Here is a 24,119-nt window from a genome sequence, read left to right on the forward strand (position 1 = left end):
CAGGGCTGGGGCAGCTCTGCAGGTGGGGTCTCACCTCAGGGGGCTCGGGGACACAATCCCACATGTGAAGGAAGAACTTCCCGAGTTTCTGCCGCCAGCTCAGCGTCTAATTTGGAAACATAAAATACAGCCTGACAGGGCAGCCTTCACGAGTCTCTGACCTTCATCTCTGGCATGTCACTAAGCCCTGCTGCCAGCCTGGGCACTGTGGGGTGGGATCTGTCCCCAGAGGGGCTCCGGCACCTCCCGGGGGATTATCCCAGCGCAGGTTTCTGACACCACAGGGATCCAGTGTCTGCCAGGCTCTCTGATGCTCGAGTTGTAGCACACACGGTTCCAGCACACCCCCCCTTCAGACTGCAGGCACCAAAATATCTGTGGTTTCAGCTCTTACTCTTAGGCAAGAGGTTGATGCTGAGGTTTGGAATGGTAACAGTCGGGCAAAGATCGCCACGGGTTAAAAACGTGCTGCTAAGAACAGGAGTGCAGAATAATTTGCTAAGGACATTAAACACTGGCTGAATTCACTCTTTCCAGGTGCCTCCAGCACACTCCAGCTCCTGTACACCCATTATTTGTTGTCTTTGTCTGCTTCACACCCCATGCTCCCCCTGACACACACAGTGCTGCCCAAGAGATGTTATTGTCCCTTCCTCCCAACTAAGTTCCTCCTCCAGCTTTATGTTTTCTCTATTCCTGAATATGAAACAACTTCCATTATCCACCATTTTTGGGAATTTCCAGTTTGGAACTGTTGCTGCTCTACACCAACCAAGGTCCTGTTACTTCCTCTCATAAATTGGAGGGTGCCAGACTGGATAACTGGAATGGCTTCTCCCTGATCTCTTCAGATTTAACCTTTCACTGATTTAATCTTTTTGGTCAGGATTCAAACATTGCACAGACCTGCCCCAAAGGAGGTGCCAGGGAGTGCTTTGCAATGTGACTAGGTATCCTTTTTACTTCTGAAAATAACTCCTTGGGACATCTACTCATCACATTCCTCTTTGCCACGGCTGCATCACGTTACAGCTCCCCACAGCTTGGAGACAAACCTGTGCACACAAAACTCTGCCTGCTGGGCCAGTCCTAGGAGGACAGGATCCCAGTTCCCAGCAGAAATTCTTATTAGCCCCCAAAGAAGTTATGTGGGGACTCCATGCCACTGAATTTTATCTGATATCTGTACTTGGGGATCTTTCACTCCTCCCTGGGATGCTGCCCTGTTTTCCTCCACTCTGGCAGTGCTCCTCAGCATCCTGCCACTTCACATTTCTTTGGCACAGGCAGCCAAACACGGTCCCCAGGACCCACCCCTGGAGGTTTTCTGTACCCTGGGCATGTCCCTCCTCCTTCCCCACAACCTTCTCCTCTCCCAGTGCTGGGGATCAGGTGGTGGTGTCCTCACCACCCAAATTTTGGCCCTCCAAGAGCTTCTTCCTCCACCTCCTGTGTTTGTCTTTGGATGGGCCACGCTGGCAACTCCCCCAAAACCAGCCTGAGGCTGGCCAGAAGCTGAATATGATTTTCTCATAGTGATTTATCTGATTAAGACCACACAGATACCACCATCCAACCCATTTCAACTGGGTGCAGCATGACCCATCATTTAAATCCAGCAAGACTCTAATGCTAATGGAAAAATACTGGCTCCCACAGAAAGCCAGTATTCCTGCTGGGAATCACTCATGTGCAATGCCATGCAAAAACTGTAATCCCCCCCAGCCAGAGGGGTGCTGGAAGAGAATAAGCCTGTTTTATTTATTTTTTGAAGCCTATTGTGGAGGTAGATTCGCTTTTGTTAAAATAAAATATCAAATAAACAAAAAAATCCCCGTGGTGGGGGGTAAGGGAAACACAGGCTGGGCATGGGGAAAGAAAGCAGCTCGTGTGCTTGGTGCTGCCTGGAGAGCTCCAGGACTGCACATTTTATCAGGGTAATGTGATTTTGAAGGCTAAGGCTGGCAACAGCTGGGCTCAGCACTGCTCAGCACACGGCTCCAGCTCACCTGCAGAGCCCCAGCAGAGCAAATTGGAGCTGACAGGACAATGGCATCCAGCCAGGATCCCATCCTGGAGTTCAGCAGGGCAGAAACCACCGTGTTTTTACCCCAGCCCCACAGCTCAGGGGTTCCACAGCCACCCTCACCCTCTCCTTGTGCACTCTGAGCTCCGATGTGTCCTGGTATCTGTCTTGGAATTATGGAATCATTTATGTTGGAAAAGGCCTTTAAGATCATCAAGAACTGTTCCCCCAGCACTGCCAAGGCCACCACTGACCACGTCCCCAAGTGCCACATCTGCAGAGCTTTTAAATCCCTGCAAGGATGGTGGCCCCAGCCCTGCCCTGGGCAGCTCTGTCCCATGCTCAACAATGCTTTCCTTGCATAAATTTTTCCTCATATCCCATCTAAACTTCCCTTGGTGCAACTTGAGATCACTTCTTTTCGTCCTGTCACTTGTCACCCAGGAGCTGAGCCTGACCCCCACCTGGCCCCACCCTCCTGTCAGGGAGCTGTGGAGAGGGAGAAGATCCTTTCTTTGGGATTTGGTTTCTCTTTGATCCACAGAGCTCTGCTCTGGTGCTACACAGCTAAGGAGAAACAAGAAAAGATTAAAAAAAAAATAATAATTCCTCTCATTTCTTGCATTGTTTTGTGCCTCCTGTTTTCTGGAGCTGGGTTTTCCTGAGGAAGGAGAGGTGCTAACAGCTTTTTTTCCACACTTCTCAGCAAAATATCCAGCTAGCTGGCAGGAAGGCACTCTGTGTGACATCTTCCTCTAAGGATGTAGCCTCTGCAGTCTCAGGAATGTTCCAAACCTTTTCAGTGAAGGAGGAAACACGGAGAAGTTCTGTTCTGCTTCAAAATGTCACGGAATCACAGAAACATCAAGGTTGGAGGAAACCTTCATGGCCATCCAGTGAGCAAAAAGGAGTGAAAGGTGACCATATTCTCCTCCATTTCTCCTGCAGGCTGTTTAATAGGAGGGTTTGGTGAGAAAGCAGTGAAAACACAGTGTGAAGGAGAAGGTTTGGTGGCTGTCAGATATCAATATGATGGGGGGAAAAAATGTTATCATTTTAAAAGGGGAATGGACAACTGAGAAGCAAATAATCTTATCAAAGGAAGAAGGTGTTTTCATCTTTTAATCAGTGCATTGATACTTTGATTTTTATTCCTTTATCCTTCCTTTTAATCCTTCCTGATTTATTATTTTTATTGCAAATTCTCTGCAATATTTTCTTCCTTTCATGGGGAAATCAAGGTGCAAGGAAGTTAACTGGGTAGTCTGTGGTCAAGAATGGGCTTGGATGAGCTGGTATCAAAACTCAGCTTCTCTTAAATCTAGTGACAGGGTGATTCCTCACAAATCAAACATCCTGAAAGAGACAGGTACGGTGCCTCAAAGAAACTGTGGTGTCTAAAGCAGTCCCAGATGTTCTCAGAGATTCATCCTTCATCTCTCCACACTTTCTTCCTACTTTTATCCCTGGAGCTATTTAAAAGTGAAGATGAGACTCTTAAGGACACTTTTTAGTGGTGGTGTTGGCAGTGTTAAGTTTATGGTTGGATTCAGTGATCTCAAGGGTCTTTTCCAGCCTAAATGATCCCAAATTCTCAGTGACTGAAAGTCATCACCACAGTTCTCCACACCTGATTTGGACTCCTGCGCCTTTGATTGGTGTCATCCAGCTCTGCACCTTGAGTAACCAATGAGTTACTTTCCCCTGAGCTAAATGGAGACAGGAACTCGTTAAAATGAGTCTCAGCTGAGATTTGTTGCTCTCTCCCTTTGCTTCTTGCTTGGCAATGGTGGGAACAACAAGCATCCTTCAGGATATTTGACATCAAACCTAAAACTCACAATCTGCTCCCTGAAGGAATAACTGTCTTGAGTTCTCAGCTTCCCAGATGATATGTCAAGCATATTTCCAGCCTCCTGAAGCTGTCAAAGGATGCAGACAGACAGACTTACCTCCTTTAATGCTGATATTCTCACATTAAAGAGAAGGCTGGAATCAAGTTTTATTACTTGGAAGGTGGATGAACAGATGTGGTGGCTGGAAAAGTGTCCAGAAACCCTGACTGGGGGCTGGCACTGCCCTGGCAAAGCTCCTGAGCTGTTTAATTCCTCTCCAATGAATTTCACAAAGAGTTTTCTTAGGAGAAAATCTCTCACACAGTTTGTTGGCTCAGAAGTGCTCTCATCCGTGGCCCAAGTTGCCTTTGGACCTGCTGTTCCAAACCCTTTATTAGCAGCAGAGTGAAGCACCTCACATTTATTTTCCCACGAAACAAACAATTGACGAGCCCTATCCACTTTGTTGCTTGCCATGGTACTCGAAATCACGTCTTTTACACTTCAGCAGCCTGTGAAACTTGACAATCAATCATCCTAAAGTGCCAACAGCCACATCCTATGACATATATGGATCTGTAGGAAGCATAGCTTGAAGCCTTTCTAATTTTAGCTTGTTTCAGGATACAAGAAGTTTCAAGCATCAATCATCCAAGGAAAATGCTTTACATACCAAAGTGTCACCAAAAAAAAACACCAAAAAATATCCAGCCTGCTGGTTTGTGTGTAACTGGGGTGCACTGGGAGGGTTTTGCATCCATGGATTCCTGAGGCCTGTGAAATGCCATGTGCTCTGCCTTAACCAGCTGCAGTTGCCTTCTCCCAGTAAAGCAGGAATACAAAAATGCAGACAGTATTCCTCCAAGTGCATTTAAGCCAACAGCTCACAAATTCGTGCTGCTGATTTTCCTTCAGCTGTAGTTTAGAAAAGATTGAATTCTTTGCCCAGTTGCACTAAATTACTGCAGAAAGTATTAAGGTTATGTAAGCAGAATTAACATTATGGCTAAAACCACCAAGCAGCAGCCGGCCCCACTTTATCCTTGGCATACTCACAGCCTCCTTTTCTCCTGGCAGGAAGAATGACCAGCACCTGCTGATCCCAAGGAAGGCCCCAAATTTCTGTGCTGGCTGTAGGATCTTCCTCAATCCTGTTTGTTGTTTCACCCCAGTCACCAGCTGAAGACCAGGGCAGTGTGTCCCTCCCACGTGGGAGGCTCAGCATTCCTCACATTCCCTCCCAGCCTTCCCAGATTAGACCCTCTCCAGAAGATCACTGCTGTATTTCTGCCTTAACAAGAACGTGCAAAGTGTGGTGGGTTTTGTCCCAAAGCCTGCAGCCCTGCCTGATGTCCTGACTGCACTCAGGGATTTTGTTCTGGGGGAAAAGTGGAGCTTGTGGTTCATCAGCCACGGCAAGCTTAGGCAGCCTGGGAATACCTCAAGGCACAGAACACATTGGATTTACCTCATTTCCAGAGTGATTAACAAGTTCTGTGTTTATATTGTCCACTTTTACTCCAAAAAGTCCTGCTCAAAAGCTCTGCAGCAATGACTGGTGTCCTGACTTGGCTGCTGGTGAGAAGGGGAAAATTTTCCCTAGGAAGAGGAATTACCTGCAGGAATATAAGAAATGCTAAAATCAGTGCCTCCCCTAACCTGGTATTCAGTCTTTGAAAGTGGAAATGGGAAAAACAATTCAGGAATAGCAAGTCTGATATATTTAAATCCTTTTGCCCCCAGTCCCCAGCATCTGTGATTCCTTGGATTAAGGATGTTGTGGACACATCCCAAGGTGTAGTATCCATTTATGAGCCTCCTGTTCCTAACATTGCCCAATCCCATCCTGGACACATTGACACTCTCATCTTCCATAACATCCTGTGACGACAAATTCCAAAATTCCCTGACTCACTGCATAAAAACAGTCTCCCTCTTTTCTCTCTCAAGCTGATCTATTAATTTCATTGTGTCTGCTAATTTTCATTATGGTGTTGCAGGATTTTCTGACTCACTGTTCTGCATTCATCTTTGTGATTTTTTGTAGCTGCCTTGGCTTCCTCTCCAAACTGAAGAGTCTTTTCAGCCTCCTCATGAAGCAGCTGTTTCATCCTCTCCAGCTTCCATTTTTTCTGTATTTCTCACCTGCCCAGGTTTTCGCTGAGACCAGACTGCACAACCTGCTCAAGATATCAGTGCAGCCAGGTTTGTGTGGCCACAAAGCCCTGCCATCCTGCTGGCATTTCCCTGGCTCTTGGCCACTGCTGCACCTTGAGCTGAGGGTTTTGGAAGGACGTGGAGCTGCTGGAGAGAGCCCAGAGGAGGCTCCAGGATGAGCAGAGGGATGGAGCAGCTCTGCTGGCAGGAAAGGCTGGCCCAGCTGCCATTGTTCAGCCTGGCCAGGAGAAGCTTTGGGCTGAGCTCAGGGTGGCCTTGCAGGGCCTGAAGGAGCCCCAGGAAAGCTGGAGAGAGACAATTGCCAAGGGCTGCAGGGACAGGACACAGGGAATGGCTTCAAACTAACAGAGAGTAGGTTTGGATTAGCTATTACAAAGGAATTCCTTCCTGTGAGGGGAGTGATGCATTTTCCCAGAGAAGTTTTGGCTGCCCCATCCCTGGAAGTGTCCAAGGCCAGGTTGGATGGAGCTCTGAGTAACCTGGGACAGTGGAATGTGTCCCTGCCCATGGAACAAGATGATCTTTATGGTCCCTTTCAACCCAAGTATTTCTGTGGTTCTCTGATTCTGTGATTTTATCATAACAAGTACATTTATTTGATGTAGATGATATTAGATCTTTGATCTATTTGCTTTGAAGGGTGCAATGTGCCCATAAAATCCAGTGACTTTACAAGAAGCCAATCCAATTTGTGGTGCTTCAGCAAGGGTTTGTTAGCTCACATCACCCTCTCTCCTGTTGTCTCCTCACCACAAATGGTTTTTGTGTTTTCCAAAGCATCATTTAGCAGGGCTGAGCAGAACAGTTTTCTGTGCCTGAGAGAAGCAGCAGATTGTGCTAGTGTTAATAAGTAATTTAATCTATTAATACCAAATACCCCCTCACCTGCAGGTCTACATCAGGTTCAGAGCAGGCTGGGATTGAAAGGCAGCTGTGCCTTATGTCTGACCCAAAGATCACTCAAATTTGTGATAGATTCAGAGAAATCCTGTTTAATCTTGGATTAGTGGCCTGAGTAGTGATGTCCCAATAGGATACATGTGTAGATCTGAGCTATAATCAGTGTAGTTTGTATGTTTGGGGTCAGGTGTGTCAGTCTCAGCTGCCTCAAAAGCTGGGTACATTTTTTTAAAGTTGGCACCATTTTTATGCTTAGTCTGACTCAGTGAACTCAGTGATTTATGTGAGTTGAGGGTCTGTTTTCAAATACTGTACATACTTGAAGCCTTAATCCCACTATTCTTGATCTTAATATCCAGAATCTTGATATGCCCAAATCTGTAGATACTCAAGCTTAAGTTTGTGGAAGAAGGTTTCTCCTAAATCTGCTTGGAATTACAAGTTTGTGCTATGTACTTTTTATTTAAAGAGAAAATGACCTGTCAGCCAATCTTTAGAAATGGTACTTCATTTTGAATTCGTTGAAAATTAAATTCTGTGTTTCTATGGAGAGCCAGTGTAGCAATGATATTCTGAATGTCAGAGTTCTCCATATAATTAACAAGAGCTCTGTGTGTGTGTGTTCTGGCTGATAACATGCTGCTTCTAGAGTTTAGTTCTTTCAGCTACAACTCTTTTTTTTTGTGCTTTATGATCTAAGCATGTGATCCATCTGAGATGGATTCACTCAATAGGGTCATTTTAATTAGGATTTTCTCTGTGGTCCTTATGCATTTTATGTCCCAGCCAAAAATACTGAGTGCATGGATTTTAATGAAATGTTAATATTTGTGCTGAAAAGAAATACTTAACCAATTTCAAGACCAGGTTGGATGGGGCTCTGAGCAACCAGGTCCAGTGTAGGGTGTCTCTGCCCATGGCAAGGAATTTGGAACAAGCTGATCTTTAAGGTCCCTTCCAACCCAAATTATGGTCAGTAATTCTATTAATTTAATTCTCATTAACACTGTCCTTTTCATTAGAGGAACTTCTGCAAAGAAATGTCTGTAACAAGTTGCCATTTCCTTAAGAAAATAATGCATTAACACAGTGTTGCACAAGAGAATTTCAATGTATGTTTGTGTTACTATGTATTTTAATCTTCAAATATTTTTTGGCTTCTGGGAGAAAAGTAAATAATAAACCAATCCAAGTGTCTCTGTAGATCTGTTTTTAATAACAATGCCACCAGCATCAGAGTGCAGTGAGCCCACAGTTTTATGTGCACTTGAAATGAGGTGGTATTGCCAGAAAAAGAAATTGTCTTTTCTCCCTCCTCCTTCCTCTGGCTCCTTCTGCTCCATCCCCGTGCATCCCCCACGTGCTGGCAGAAACCCTGGTGCAGCTGTGTGACAGAGTGTGAAACCAGTGTGAGGTAGAAATGTTTTACTTTTTAAAGCTTTAATCTTCATCAGCTCCTGCTCCAGTTCCAGAGCAAGGAGAACTTAGGGACCTTTGTGCCCACTCTCTTCTCACTGCAAGTAATTCAGATGTAAAATCAACTTTCCACAATTCAGGAGAAAACTGCCAGAAGAGCACCAAGCCTTACAGGCAGTCAAATTTGGGCAAAAACACCAAACTGCTGTGATATCTGCTTCCAAACTTTCCTAAGCTCCTTCCTATCATTTCTGTCCCCATCCAGCAGAGCTTGTCAGCAGGAGGACATCTCTTATGTCCCACAGCACATCTTGGGAAAAAGAGATGTGCTGTGCTCTCAGCCAGTCAGCTCTGGGGATAAAAGCCAAACAGACATGCCCTGCCCTGCAGAAGAAGTGCACTGGCTGAGGAAATCATCATGGGGACACTGGAGGAGGACTTGTGAAGTTTAAAGGATGGGGGAACATGACTGAGGGCTTCTGTTAAACTGTAGAGACAAATGAAATTATGGAAAAGCAGCAAACCCTGAACCATCCGGGTGGCTGAGTTGTAAGGGCTTGGTCACAGGGATGGGGAAGGAGTTTGTCTCCTCTCAGGGATGTGCTGCTCTTCCCAAAGTGTGTGGGACTCAGGATGACACAGGACAGGACCTCCCCTGAGTGCCAGAGTAACCCACCCCAGATAACACCTCTCAGAAAGAGGTCAAATTTCCTTTTAATGAATAAGGTCCTTTACCTCAGCTTTTCTACTACAAATCTCTTGTGAAATCTCCCACTGATGATGATTAGAATTGTTCTTCACAGCCAATTTGTACTCATTTTGCATCTCCCTCAGTACTCTTCCTTATCCTATCCCTGTCTGATGTTTACTCTGATCTATTTTGGGAGTGCCATCATATCCTCTCACAGCATCACTTTCAACAGATTAAAGCAATGGAGCTTTTTTTGTCACCCTTTCATAAGACAGGCTCTCCACTCCCTCAGATGTTCCTGTGGCCCTCTCTGCACCTGTTCCAGTCTGAGTTCCTTTCTTGAGCCTGAGTGGCTGGGATGGCACAGAACGACCCAGAGGAGGTTTTGCCTCACCTCATGCATCTGAGGATCACATTTTTTACCTCTTTCACTGTCACACTCATGGCTCAGTTATCCCATGCCTATTTAAATCCACCCATCTTTTTCCTGCTTGATGAGCATTAACTAACAAGCTCCTAAAGTACAATAGAAAAATCACTTTCTAGTCTCTGACCCAGAACTGCTTGTCCCAAATAAGGTGACTTTGCACTTCATGCTCTTGCATTTCATCATATTTTTGCTGTTCCACTCGAGGCCTCCTTTTATCTGACACAGTGTGGGAGCCACTGTGACCTTTCACAGCCACCCAGCTGAAAGGACACCAGGATATTTGTCAAATAAAGAACCTCCCAGGAGGTGCTTGGTTATGGTGCTGGAATAAATGGACTTGATTGACTGATGTGGGAAGAGTTTCCTGATGTTTTTAAGCAAGAAAGTTAAGAGACTAAATGTGAAATCCTTTATTACTTCTGTTTTCCTTGAAAACATTTCCTTCCTGTTTTCTTTATTACTTTCTGTTTTCAAGATGATGTTTATTTGGAATTCATGCTGGTGGAAAAAGGTTGTTTTTTTTTTTCCTTGAAGCTCAAATGTGCCATCAGGGTGAGCTTTGGTTTCTATTGAACTTTCTAGAGGAAAGTTAGAGAATCTTCTGTGCTGAGAAGGGCTTGAATTCATGTTTTCCCTACACAAACCCCACCTGCTCAACATGCCAGCAAGTGTTCTTCTCACAGGAGAAATACACCCTAAAAGGGGGTATTTTCATTTGAGAGCTGAAGCAAAAATAGAAAAACACTTTCCCAAAATAATTTCCCAAAATAAAATCCCAAAAATCAAGAATTTTGTAGAAATGAATTATTGATTATGTGCCTTGAAGCTTTCCATGACTTCCCCTTTGCTGCCAGGAGACTGAAAAGTCTGATGCCACGGAGCAGAAGTCTGATGCCACAGAGGAGAAATCAGAAGCCACAGAAGATAAATCTGATTCTAAGGATGAAAAATCTGATGCCACAAATGAAACTGAGGCACACACAGGAGACAAGGCAGATGAAGGGGCCCCTGAAGAGGCTCAGTCTGACCAGACACCACCAGAAGATCAACAGGTAATTTTTCCTTTCTCTTTGTGATCTGGGGGTTTTACCTGTGCTAAGCACATGAAACATAAGCCCACAAGCCCTCCTGGTGTGCCCCAGGGTGACTGATTGCAGAGTGTCTCTTGGATGTATTTTCTTTGATACCAGGATGATATGAAACCTGGATAAAACTCCAGGGAACTTTGTCCTGATTCTTGCATAACAGCAGCTGCCTTTTGCCACTTGTTACCCCAAGCTTTTTACTTTATCTTGATGGCCATTGGGAACCAGAGTCTAGTTATGGAGGATAATTTAGGACTGGACATCTGAGTCCTGCCTGTGTGAAAAAAAAATAAAATTGCTGCTCTCAACAGCCAGCATGAGCAGTGCTCATAAATCTGGTTGGGAATGTTTGCTGCAGATCCAACAGTGACTTCCCCAGGCCTTGCAGAATCCCCTGGGCTGTGCAGAAACAGAGGCCAATGTTTTCCTTTCTGTCTGCTCCTGCTCTGGTATTACAGACCTCAAACTGCAGCTCAGGTTGTCGTTTAAGGATGGGTTTTTTTGGATGCCAACCCTTCCCAGGGAGTCAGACCTGCAGCTGCATGAAGCACTCACACTTGTCAGGTTCTTCTGTGTTTGGAGACCAGGTGGTTCCTGGGGAATATCTGGCACAAATGCATCATCTCTTACATTAAAAATGCGAACAAATGAAGTTTGGTGGCTTTTTTTTCATCTAGCTCCAATATTTCTCCCCTGTCTGTTGGTCTTTCCCCACTGCCCTTTTTAATAGTGACTGATCTGGTCACTGTTAGGCTGGAAAAGCCCCTTTTCCACACCTCAGCCACTGGGAAGTCCCACTCATCATTTCAAAACAGTGATGAGGAGAGACAGTCCTCAGTGGGAACTAAATTCTTCCTCAAGGAAAATTATATCCAAGCACTTTTTATGTTGCTATGAATTTCAGCTGGCAGGTGACTGCCATCAAACTCCTTTTAAATTTTTTTTGGCTCATAAGAGGAGCTAAAACTGCTGCCTGGATTGGGTGCCTTGCCCTTCTGGCTGGCATTCTGCTTTAATGCTTTTCAAATGAGAGCAGAATGCTGGAATTTGTCTGCAAATGTGTCAGGCAGCTGTGTAGGAGAGGTTTTGCACTGACATCATGCAGTGCCACTCCTGTGCCACCAGCACCTTGCTCAGCTTCTCACAGAAAGGATTGGAGCTAAAAGTGGAAAAGAGATTTCTTTGCAGTTTTTCAGGGAGGGGAGAAGCAGAGGAGAGAGCACAGAAAACACTTTTTGCCCTGTTCCACCACCCACTTCCCGTGTCACTCAGGACAAATCACTTCAGTGCCGTGGCACCTGCCTGCCTTGCTATAGTTCATCCCAATTATCACTTCTGCTGGGATGGCATGAATCATTCTGTAGGAATTCTGCTGTTCTCACTCGCTCCCTACAGACAGCACAGAGGAAGGGGTTAGATGAGAAGAGAGCAACTCTGAGGCAGCTACAGAGAGATGAATTCTACCTTTGGTCTCTGTATCTCATTTTATGCTTATAAAAGAAAGTGAAAATACCATTTCCTTACCTGAGCAGGGTTTTATGAAAGTAAATACTCTCAAAGAGTGCCAGATTGCCATCAGAGTATCTCCATGGATGTTAAGTCCTGAAGGATAGAGGTATTTTCAACACAAAAAATTTGAAAGATGGCAGTTTTATGTTCTATGGCTGAAGAAATACACCAGTGGGAATTCAGTACTGGAATTCTGGTGTTATTTAGCACTGCTTCAAAAACAACTCCCATTTGTGGGGTGTATCCAAGCCAGCTTTTCTCCAGCGGCGTCGCGGGAGAAATGTCAGCGCTGAGGAGAAATTCTGGAAGAGTCTCGGGGAGGTGAAGTTCCCTCAGCCTTCACCAGTGAGCACAGGACAGAAACCAGAGCAAACTGGGACTGCCTCAGCCCTGGGGCTGCAGGGAGGGTCCAGGTTTTGGGAGGTTCCCCCAGTGCTCAGTAGCAGGGGATGTTCAGTGCGGAGGATGCTGCTCTCTCCGACTTCTGCTGCTGTTCCTGGGAGATGCAGAAATCCAGGAGCTTTTTGTCCACTTGGATGTAGTGCCTCCCATGCTTGCTTTGTCTGTCCCTTTGGTTTTGAGTTTCTTGAAGGGAAGGAAGATTGAGCTCCAACTCACGTGGACCCTGCTGGTGACTTGATGTAATAAATTTCCTGTAGTTTCACTGCCTGATTTTGACTTCAGATTTAAGCTTGGAGTTTAGAATATTTTTCAAGTGGTGTCCCAGTTAAATCAGTTTTCAGTACAGATTAGGCTCCCTTCAGGGCAAAATTATTTTAGAAACATGTTGAAAAATCATATAATGCAAGTCTGTATCCTGTCTCAGCAATTCCCCAGGCCATATTTAAACCCTGGCACTGCAACTCCTTCCCTTAACTCATTCCCTGAGAGCCCAAATCAACTCCTCTGCCTTCTGCATGGCCCTGTGACATCTGCCTCTTGTCTTTGGGATTTTGTGTAGGATCAGCCCTTTCCCCCAACAGCCAGCTTAGGATCTAGCATTAAATTCCATTCACTTTGTACATTTATTTTTCTTTTTTCTTTTTTATCTCTCTTGTCACTTCTGCTCAATCTACAGTCTAAAACCAGCTTGTATTATTTCTTATTCCCTGTTGAGCCAAGGCATCTGCTGCAGCCTACAACACTGAACAGAATCACAAGCCAGATTCTGAATGATGATATATAGCATAGATAAGACTCTATAATGCTGATTATACTTTCATTTTATAGACCAGTTAGTTACCAAAAAATCCCACAAAAACTCCACCTGAACAAGCAAACAAAACCCAGCTCCAAATTCACTTGCCAATGAAGCAGTTTTGATCAGAAGTAACTGAGGAAAAGGGAGCTCAATTTAATGATTTTATAGTCCTTTTCCAACATAAAAGTTTAGCTTGAATATGCTTTGTGAGTTAATTTGGAGAACATTATCTCCAAATGAATCCAGTGAATTCCACATAATTTTCCTGAATTCAGTATTTAACTTCTGCTGTGTTTTCCCTGTCTGATTTCTGATATTCTTTCTTTAATTTATCTTTTTAACATTTTCTTTTGTATCTCTTACATAGGAAGGCAAGGAAGAACATGCAGGAACAGGGGTATAGTATACCTGGATATTTTATTATCATCTTTTGTTTGTGTGTATTTATTTCCTTTTCAGTCCCTTTGCTTCACTCAAAAGCTGGTAAATTCTTATTCATGAAAGTAAATACACCACAGTCATAATCTGCTAGAGATAATGGTTGGTCCTATTGTGGTGTTATTGACTGGGAACAAAGATGGGCCTTTAATCATTAAAAGCTGTAAATGGAAGAGAAATTGTCTTTCAGAGTCTTCAATAAAATTTGCCAAGGACTCCCATGACAAGTCTATCTTTGATAATCACTGACTGACACCATGCTGTGATTGCATTTTCAGTGTAAAAGACTCCTTCTGACAATTTTGGCAGTTCTGCCCATAAAGGAGATATTTCCCTCATGACAATTTGTAAGACCTGGGTGCAAATCCTCAAACACTTTTCTGCTTTGCCCAGACCTACAGGATCACCCAGTGCCACCCCAGCCCCAGCAGCATCACCCCAAACCCTGTCCCCACATCCAGACTCCTCTGGGACAATTCCAGCGACTCCAAACCTCCCTGGGCAGCTCATCCCAAGGCCTGACCGCTCTTCCAGGGAAATTTTATTTCCAAATCTCCACCCTGAGCCTCCCCTGGTGCCATTTTAGGCCATTTCTGCTCCTTTCCCTTAGAGCCCGGCTGTCCCCTCCTGGCAGGGAGTTGTTCAGAGCAGTGAGGTTCCCCCTGAGCCTCCTCCAGGCTGAGCCCCTGCAGCTCCCTCAGCTGCTCCTCCCAGGATGTGTTTTCCTGACCCTAAAGCTCCTGGACCCATGAGCAAGGTGCAGGGGCTCCTGGAGAGCCTGGTGAGGGCCATCAAGCCTGGTTAGTTGTACCCTGGCACCACCAACTAATGCTTCAAGCAAGAAAAAATAACCTTTTTATATTCTTTTTTTTTTCCTTTCTTTTTTCCTGTGAAAGGTAACTGACTTGAGTTTTGGATGGAAGTTGGGAACATCTGAAATATGTGGCTTGTCTGTGGGCTCTCCAGGCCCTGTGTCAGAGTTCTCATGAGCTAAAAAAATCCACCTTTCCTGGAGGAAAATGCCCAGAGGGGAAATATTCCTTTGGCACAAGAACTTCTAATCCACAGATGTTTGTATTACATTTCTGGTTTTTCAGCACTGGTTCTTTAGTGCAATGTTTTTCCCTGAGAAACAATTGAGACCAGGAATCTGATTCCAACAGCTCCATTCCCAAGCAGATATTTAAGCAGGATTTCACTTCAGCAACTCCTGCACAGACAGCCTGAGAGGAAAAACAAAAGTCTGTGCTGCTCCTGTATGACCTGCAATGACTGAAAGCTCATCATTGATTCTGTGACTGGTTATTTGATTATGCCAGGAAGAAATTCATGTCACTCTTGCAGTCTAAGCAGTTTGTGAAGGGGTGGCAGATTGAGATAAAACTGATTTTATTCACTCCATTAGGGAGTGTCTTTGGACAAGAGACCTCTGGAAGAGGAGCAGAGGAGTCCACAAAGCAATTCCCAGCTGTTTTTCAGAGTAGAGCTTCATTTACTCCAGAAAGAGAATAAGCAGAGATTGCTGTTTGTGTTACACAAATTCAGATAACTCTTGATTGAAGCAAAGGGCTGTTGTCTTTCATTTGAGTCATTTCTCCTGCATAAAAGAGAGGAATAAGAACTTTTGAGACAGAAACAAGGCTGTATTATCTGATCCCAGATGAATTTTAAATTGTTCAGGAGTCAAGTTCCTGTACCATGAATCTTTAGTTGTTTGCTGCCCCAGGAAAGTGCATAATTAAAAATACTAAACTTTTTGTCATATTTACATTTATTTCATATTCTCATTTTGATTTTGAGCATCTATCTGCAACTTAACCATGTGTTCCAGCCTCCTTAAGAAGAGGGTTCTTATATTTCAGCAGGTGCCTATTAACTCCACGAAATAAAGCCCTGCCATGTTGAGATTAAAAACTCTATACATTAATCCTGTTTTTGAATCCCAAAGAATATTGGATTTACTATAAATAGAACAGTTGTAAAAGCAGAGCTCTGCATTTCAAGACTGGTTTTTTTTTCCTTTCAATTCCTATATGATAACAACAAATATTTTCCATTATTAAAAAAAAGGAAGAAGAAGAAAAGCAGGGAGAGGGAGAAGAAAAAGAAGAGGTGGAGGAGCAGGAAGAGTCTTAGTACAGTTCTCTATGACACAATATTTCTTGAACAGGTTTTCAGGTAAATATTGAGACATCAAGCACAATTTTTAAATACCCTTTAAGTAACATAAACTTGCAATTTTTTATAATTATTGTTGTGGACGGGCGAAGTGTCCAAGCACAAAGTACCCAGCTGATGACTCAAAAGTAGATTTAAGTGCTGCAGCTTGTCTTTCACATGGAATAAAAATTATTCTCTCTTACTCAGCTATGATTCCATTGCAGCTTTTAGGAGCTCCATGTCCTACATGAATTTCTCTCTCAAATTTAATTGAAAACTTAAAATACTGGTAAGAGAGAGGAGCCTGACAAGAAATATGACTCAGTATAAAATTACTGACAATAGGCCAAATTTAAAATCACAAAACAGGAAACATCTGGAAGGCAGAGTTTGTCCTGTACAGGTGTGTGAGCACACCAGCACTGCTCCAGTTGTGTCAGCATCTCCTTTCTAATTCTAATTTTCAGCTTTTCACCCTCCTCTGTCCCTTTTCCCCTGCACTGAAATACAGACCAGAAAATCACATACAGACAAGAAACTGAAACAAGAGAGCTGGAATTCCCAGCAGATTTTCATTTGGGTGATGGGACTTCCCCCTGATCACAGATACAGTGCTTTTTCTAGGATCCATAGAATCATGGAATGGTTTGGGTTGGAAAAGGCCTTAAAGATGATCCAGTTCAGCCCCCTGCCATGGCCAGGGACACCTTCCACTGTCCCAGGTTTGTCCAAGCCCTGTCCAGCCTGGATTCCCAGCTGCCAAAGGTTTCACCAACCAGGTGCTGGTGGGATTTCCCAGCACCTCGACAGAGCAGGAAATCCATCTCTTCTTTCATGCTACCTCTCCCAAATCTGGGTTCATCTGTTGCATGGGAATTAATTCATCACAACATTGTCCAAAGTTCAGATCTGTAACATCACAGAAGTGCTGAGTCCTGATTTAATTTTCTTTGTTTTTGTTCAGGAAGCACCAGCTGGAGCCACCCCACCAAAGAAAAGAAAATCCCTTTCCCAAGCAAAGCACCACTACCTTTTGTGCCTGTATGAACACAAAAACATAAACAGAACACAGACACCACTCTGTCCCACCTGCAGCATTTATCTATATATTTGGTATTCCAGATGCTTGTTAAAATGGATCTCATGTCTGACAGATGGTATTTCAGTCAATTGTTATGTGTTGGGATAGTTTTGTCCGTGTCACATTTAGATTGTGAGCTCCCCAGGGCAGGAACCACGTCTCTCTCCATGTCCAAACACTGCCAAGCACGCTGCTGCCACTCAGCAGCCGACTGCACTCACACACTGACGTCTTCAGAGGAAAAGAAAATCAGCACTGAAAACTTCAAAGAGGCTTCCTGTACACAAGCCATGTGAGTCACTTCTCCCTCAGCTGGCATTTGAAAATGATTGAGATTCCCATTGTGCAGCAGTTTAAATAAATGTGTTTTCTGTCGTATCTGCTCTTTGTCTGCAAAAGCATTAATTTAACTCTGCACAGACGTTTTCTCCATCGTTAGGGTTGTGGGCTCTACAAAGTCATGGAATCCTAGAATCATGGAATGGTTTGGGTTGGAAAGGACCTTAAGGATCATCCAGCTTCCACTATCCCAGGTTTCTCAGGGCTCCATCCAACCTGGCCTTGGACACTTTCAGGAATGGGGCAGCCACAGCTTCTCTGGGCACCCTGTGCCAGGGCCTGTCACAATAAAGAATTTCTTCTCAATATCCCATCTAAACCTACTCTCTGTCAGTTTGAAGCTATTTCCTGGCTCCTGGCCCTGCAGCCCTTGGCAATTGTCTCTCTCCAGCTTTCCTGGGGCTCCTTCAGGCCCTGCAAGGCCACCCTGAGCTCAGCCCAAAGCTTCTCCTGGCCAGGCTGAACAATGGCAGCTGGGCCAGCCTTTCCTGCCAGCAGAGCTGCTCCATCCCTCTGCTCATCCTGGAGCCTCCTCTGGGCTCTCTCCAGCAGCTCCACGTCCTTCCAAAACCCTCAGCTCAAGGTGCAGCAGTGGCCAAGAGCCAGGGAAATGCCAGCAGGATGGCAGGGCTTTGTGGCCACACAAACCTGGCTGCACTGATATCTTGAGCAGGTTGTGCAGTCTGGTCTCAGCGAAAACCTGGGCAGGTGAGAAATACAGAAAAAATGGAAGCTGGAGAGGATGAAACAGCTGCTTCATGAGGAGGCTGAAAAGACTCTTCAGTTTGGAGAGGAAGCCAAGGCAGCTACAAAAAATCACAAAGATGAATGCAGAACAGTGAGTCAGAAAATCCTGCAACACCATAATGAAAATTAGCAGACACAATGAAATTAATAGATCAGCTTGAGAGAGAAAAGAGGGAGACTGTTTTTATGCAGTGAGTCAGGGAATTTTGGAATTTGTCGTCACAGGATGTTATGGAAGATGAGAGTGTCAATGTGTCCAGGATGGGATTGGGCAATGTTAGGAACAGGAGGCTCATAAATGGATACTACACCTTGGGATGTGTCCACAACATCCTTAATCCAAGGAATCACAGATGCTGGGGACTGGGGGCAAAAGGATTTAAATATATCAGACTTGCTATTCCTGAATTGTTTTTCCCATTTCCACTTTCAAAGACTGAATACCAGGTTAGGGGAGGCACTGATTTTAGCATTTCTTATATTCCTGCAGGTAATTCCTCTTCCTAGGGAAAATTTTCCCCTTCTCACCAGCAGCCAAGTCAGGACACCAGTCATTGCTGCAGAGCTTTTGAGCAGGACTTTTTGGAGTAAAAGTGGACAATATAAACACAGAACTTGTTAATCACTCTGGAAATGAGGTAAATCCAATGTGTTCTGTGCCTTGAGGTATTCCCAGGCTGCCTAAGCTTGCCGTGGCTGATGAACCACAAGCTCCACTTTTCCCCCAGAACAAAATCCCTGAGTGCAGTCAGGACATCAGGCAGGGCTGCAGGCTTTGGGACAAAACCCACCACACTTTGCACGTTCTTGTTAAGGCAGAAATACAGCAGTGATCTTCTGGAGAGGGTCTAATCTGGGAAGGCTGGGAGGGAATGTGAGGAATGCTGAGCCTCCCACGTGGGAGGGACACACTGCCCTGGTCTTCAGCTGGTGACTGGGGTGAAACAACAAACAGGATTGAGGAAGATCCTACAGCCAGCACAGAAATTTGGGGCCTTCCTTGGGATCAGCAGGTGCTGGTCATTCTTCCTGCCAGGAGAAAAGGAGGCTGTGAGTATGCCAAGGATAAAGTGGGGCCGGCTGCTGCTTGGTGGTTTTAGCCATAATGTTAATTCTGCTTACATAACCTTAATACTTTCTGCAGTAATTTAGTGCAACTGGGCAAAGAATTCAATCTTTTCTAAACTACAGCTGAAGGAAAATCAGCAGCACGAATTTGTGAGCTGTTGGCTTAAATGCACTTGGAGGAATACTGTCTGCATTTTTGTATTCCTGCTTTACTGGGAGAAGGCAACTGCAGCTGGTTAAGGCAGAGCACATGGCATTTCACAGGCCTCAGGAATCCATGGATGCAAAACCCTCCCAGTGCACCCCAGTTACACACAAACCAGCAGGCTGGATATTTTTTGGTGTTTTTTTTTGGTGACACTTTGGTATGTAAAGCATTTTCCTTGGATGATTGATGCTTGAAACTTCTTGTATCCTGAAACAAGCTAAAATTAGAAAGGCTTCAAGCTATGCTTCCTACAGATCCATATATGTCATAGGATGTGGCTGTTGGCACTTTAGGATGATTGATTGTCAAGTTTCACAGGCTGCTGAAGTGTAAAAGACGTGATTTCGAGTACCATGGCAAGCAACAAAGTGGATAGGGCTCGTCAATTGTTTGTTTCGTGGGAAAATAAATGTGAGGTGCTTCACTCTGCTGCTAATAAAGGGTTTGGAACAGCAGGTCCAAAGGCAACTTGGGCCACGGATGAGAGCACTTCTGAGCCAACAAACTGTGTGAGAGATTTTCTCCTAAGAAAACTCTTTGTGAAATTCATTGGAGAGGAATTAAACAGCTCAGGAGCTTTGCCAGGGCAGTGCCAGCCCCCAGTCAGGGTTTCTGGACACTTTTCCAGCCACCACATCTGTTCATCCACCTTCCAAGTAATAAAACTTGATTCCAGCCTTCTCTTTAATGTGAGAATATCAGCATTAAAGGAGGTAAGTCTGTCTGTCTGCATCCTTTGACAGCTTCAGGAGGCTGGAAATATGCTTGACATATCATCTGGGAAGCTGAGAACTCAAGACAGTTATTCCTTCAGGGAGCAGATTGTGAGTTTTAGGTTTGATGTCAAATATCCTGAAGGATGCTTGTTGTTCCCACCATTGCCAAGCAAGAAGCAAAGGGAGAGAGCAACAAATCTCAGCTGAGACTCATTTTAACGAGTTCCTGTCTCCATTTAGCTCAGGGGAAAGTAACTCATTGGTTACTCAAGGTGCAGAGCTGGATGACACCAATCAAAGGCGCAGGAGTCCAAATCAGGTGTGGAGAACTGTGGTGATGACTTTCAGTCACTGAGAATTTGGGATCATTTAGGCTGGAAAAGACCCTTGAGATCACTGAATCCAACCATAAACTTAACACTGCCAACACCACCACTAAAAAGTGTCCTTAAGAGTCTCATCTTCACTTTTAAATAGCTCCAGGGATAAAAGTAGGAAGAAAGTGTGGAGAGATGAAGGATGAATCTCTGAGAACATCTGGGACTGCTTTAGACACCACAGTTTCTTTGAGGCACCGTACCTGTCTCTTTCAGGATGTTTGATTTGTGAGGAATCACCCTGTCACTAGATTTAAGAGAAGCTGAGTTTTGATACCAGCTCATCCAAGCCCATTCTTGACCACAGACTACCCAGTTAACTTCCTTGCACCTTGATTTCCCCATGAAAGGAAGAAAATATTGCAGAGAATTTGCAATAAAAATAATAAATCAGGAAGGATTAAAAGGAAGGATAAAGGAATAAAAATCAAAGTATCAATGCACTGATTAAAAGATGAAAACACCTTCTTCCTTTGATAAGATTATTTGCTTCTCAGTTGTCCATTCCCCTTTTAAAATGATAACATTTTTTCCCCCCATCATATTGATATCTGACAGCCACCAAACCTTCTCCTTCACACTGTGTTTTCACTGCTTTCTCACCAAACCCTCCTATTAAACAGCCTGCAGGAGAAATGGAGGAGAATATGGTCACCTTTCACTCCTTTTTGCTCACTGGATGGCCATGAAGGTTTCCTCCAACCTTGATGTTTCTGTGATTCCGTGACATTTTGAAGCAGAACAGAACTTCTCCGTGTTTCCTCCTTCACTGAAAAGGTTTGGAACATTCCTGAGACTGCAGAGGCTACATCCTTAGAGGAAGATGTCACACAGAGTGCCTTCCTGCCAGCTAGCTGGATATTTTGCTGAGAAGTGTGGAAAAAAAGCTGTTAGCACCTCTCCTTCCTCAGGAAAACCCAGCTCCAGAAAACAGGAGGCACAAAACAATGCAAGAAATGAGAGGAATTATTATTTTTTTTTTAATCTTTTCTTGTTTCTCCTTAGCTGTGTAGCACCAGAGCAGAGCTCTGTGGATCAAAGAGAAACCAAATCCCAAAGAAAGGATCTTCTCCCTCTCCACAGCTCCCTGACAGGAGGGTGGGGCCAGGTGGGGGTCAGGCTCAGCTCCTGGGTGACAAGTGACAGGACGAAAAGAAGTGATCTCAAGTTGCACCAAGGGAAGTTTAGATGGGATATGAGGAAAAAATTATGCAAGGAAAGCATTGTTGAGCATGGGACAGAGCTGCCCAGGGCAGGGCTGGGGCCACCATCCTTGCAGGGATTTAAAAGCTCTGCAGATGTGGCACTTGGGGACGTGGTCAGTGGTGGCCTTGGCAGTGCTGGGGGAACAGTTCTTGATGATCTTAAAGGCCTTTTCCAACATAAATGATTCCATAATTCCAAGACAGATACCAGGACACATCGGAGCTCAGAGTGCACAAGGAGAGGGTGAGGGTGGCTGTGGAACCCCTGAGCTGTGGGGCTGGGGTAAAAACACGGTGGTTTCTGCCCTGCTGAACTCCAGGATGGGATCCTGGCTGGATGCCATTGTCCTGTCAGCTCCAATTTGCTCTGCTGGGGCTCTGCAGGTGAGCTGGAGCCGTGTGCTGAGCAGTGCTGAGCCCAGCTGTTGCCAGCCTTAGCCTTCAAAATCACATTACCCTGATAAAATGTGCAGTCCTGGAGCTCTCCAGGCAGCACCAAGCACACGAGCTGCTTTCTTTCCCCATGCCCAGCCTGTGTTTCCCTTACCCCCCACCACGGGGATTTTTTTGTTTATTTGATATTTTATTTTAACAAAAGCGAATCTACCTCCACAATAGGCTTCAAAAAATAAATAAAACAGGCTTATTCTCTTCCAGCACCCCTCTGGCTGGGGGGGATTACAGTTTTTGCATGGCATTGCACATGAGTGATTCCCAGCAGGAATACTGGCTTTCTGTGGGAGCCAGTATTTTTCCATTAGCATTAGAGTCTTGCTGGATTTAAATGATGGGTCATGCTGCACCCAGTTGAAATGGGTTGGATGGTGGTATCTGTGTGGTCTTAATCAGATAAATCACTATGAGAAAATCATATTCAGCTTCTGGCCAGCCTCAGGCTGGTTTTGGGGGAGTTGCCAGCGTGGCCCATCCAAAGACAAACACAGGAGGTGGAGGAAGAAGCTCTTGGAGGGCCAAAATTTGGGTGGTGAGGACACCACCACCTGATCCCCAGCACTGGGAGAGGAGAAGGTTGTGGGGAAGGAGGAGGGACATGCCCAGGGTACAGAAAACCTCCAGGGGTGGGTCCTGGGGACCGTGTTTGGCTGCCTGTGCCAAAGAAATGTGAAGTGGCAGGATGCTGAGGAGCACTGCCAGAGTGGAGGAAAACAGGGCAGCATCCCAGGGAGGAGTGAAAGATCCCCAAGTACAGATATCAGATAAAATTCAGTGGCATGGAGTCCCCACATAACTTCTTTGGGGGCTAATAAGAATTTCTGCTGGGAACTGGGATCCTGTCCTCCTAGGACTGGCCCAGCAGGCAGAGTTTTGTGTGCACAGGTTTGTCTCCAAGCTGTGGGGAGCTGTAACGTGATGCAGCCGTGGCAAAGAGGAATGTGATGAGTAGATGTCCCAAGGAGTTATTTTCAGAAGTAAAAAGGATACCTAGTCACATTGCAAAGCACTCCCTGGCACCTCCTTTGGGGCAGGTCTGTGCAATGTTTGAATCCTGACCAAAAAGATTAAATCAGTGAAAGGTTAAATCTGAAGAGATCAGGGAGAAGCCATTCCAGTTATCCAGTCTGGCACCCTCCAATTTATGAGAGGAAGTAACAGGACCTTGGTTGGTGTAGAGCAGCAACAGTTCCAAACTGGAAATTCCCAAAAATGGTGGATAATGGAAGTTGTTTCATATTCAGGAATAGAGAAAACATAAAGCTGGAGGAGGAACTTAGTTGGGAGGAAGGGACAATAACATCTCTTGGGCAGCACTGTGTGTGTCAGGGGGAGCATGGGGTGTGAAGCAGACAAAGACAACAAATAATGGGTGTACAGGAGCTGGAGTGTGCTGGAGGCACCTGGAAAGAGTGAATTCAGCCAGTGTTTAATGTCCTTAGCAAATTATTCTGCACTCCTGTTCTTAGCAGCACGTTTTTAACCCGTGGCGATCTTTGCCCGACTGTTACCATTCCAAACCTCAGCATCAACCTCTTGCCTAAGAGTAAGAGCTGAAACCACAGATATTTTGGTGCCTGCAGTCTGAAGGGGGGGTGTGCTGGAACCGTGTGTGCTACAACTCGAGCATCAGAGAGCCTGGCAGACACTGGATCCCTGTGGTGTCAGAAACCTGCGCTGGGATAATCCCCCGGGAGGTGCCGGAGCCCCTCTGGGGACAGATCCCACCCCACAGTGCCCAGGCTGGCAGCAGGGCTTAGTGACATGCCAGAGATGAAGGTCAGAGACTCGTGAAGGCTGCCCTGTCAGGCTGTATTTTATGTTTCCAAATTAGACGCTGAGCTGGCGGCAGAAACTCGGGAAGTTCTTCCTTCACATGTGGGATTGTGTCCCCGAGCCCCCTGAGGTGAGACCCCACCTGCAGAGCTGCCCCAGCCCTGGGACCCAGCCCAGGGAGCAGCTGGAGCTGCTGGAGAGAGCCCAGAGGAGGCTCCAGGATGAGCAGAGGGATGGAGCAGCTCTGCTGGCAGGAAAGGCTGGCCCAGCTGCCATTGTT

General features: G+C 45.2%; 1 protein-coding gene and 2 long non-coding RNA genes across 4 annotated transcripts in view; 1 reads left to right on the forward strand and 2 right to left on the reverse strand.

The window, feature by feature from the left end:
* LOC117245507 overlaps positions 1-14,254 on the reverse strand; it is a 20,506-nt gene extending 6,252 nt beyond the window's left edge. Inside the window, exon 1 of the long non-coding RNA XR_004500240.1 lies at positions 12,086-14,254. This is a non-coding gene — a long non-coding RNA (uncharacterized LOC117245507). The remainder of the gene's footprint in view (positions 1-12,085) is intronic.
* Positions 1-17,332, forward strand: part of SH3BGR (SH3 domain binding glutamate rich protein) — a 37,131-nt gene extending 19,799 nt beyond the window's left edge. The window contains exons 4-7 of one of the 2 annotated variants that reach the window (XM_015629401.1): positions 10,331-10,528; positions 13,639-13,668; positions 15,780-15,887; positions 16,834-17,332. In XM_015629401.1, coding sequence (XP_015484887.1) covers positions 10,331-10,528; positions 13,639-13,668; positions 15,780-15,845 — 294 coding nt within the window. In that variant the 3' untranslated portion in view covers positions 15,846-15,887; positions 16,834-17,332. The remainder of the gene's footprint in view (positions 1-10,330; positions 10,529-13,638; positions 13,669-15,779; positions 15,888-16,833) is intronic. The other variant, XM_015629412.1, reaches the window with a different exon arrangement.
* The window catches only part of LOC107205162, a 19,780-nt gene continuing 10,021 nt past the window's right edge, over positions 14,361-24,119 (reverse strand). The window contains exons 2-3 of the long non-coding RNA XR_001521869.3: positions 21,061-21,271; positions 14,361-15,306 (exon numbers count right to left, since the gene is read on the reverse strand). This is a non-coding gene — a long non-coding RNA (uncharacterized LOC107205162). The remainder of the gene's footprint in view (positions 15,307-21,060; positions 21,272-24,119) is intronic.

This window comes from Parus major, chromosome 1 (genome assembly GCF_001522545.3).
Source record: "Parus major isolate Abel chromosome 1, Parus_major1.1, whole genome shotgun sequence".
Taxonomy (NCBI): Eukaryota; Metazoa; Chordata; class Aves; order Passeriformes; family Paridae; genus Parus; species Parus major.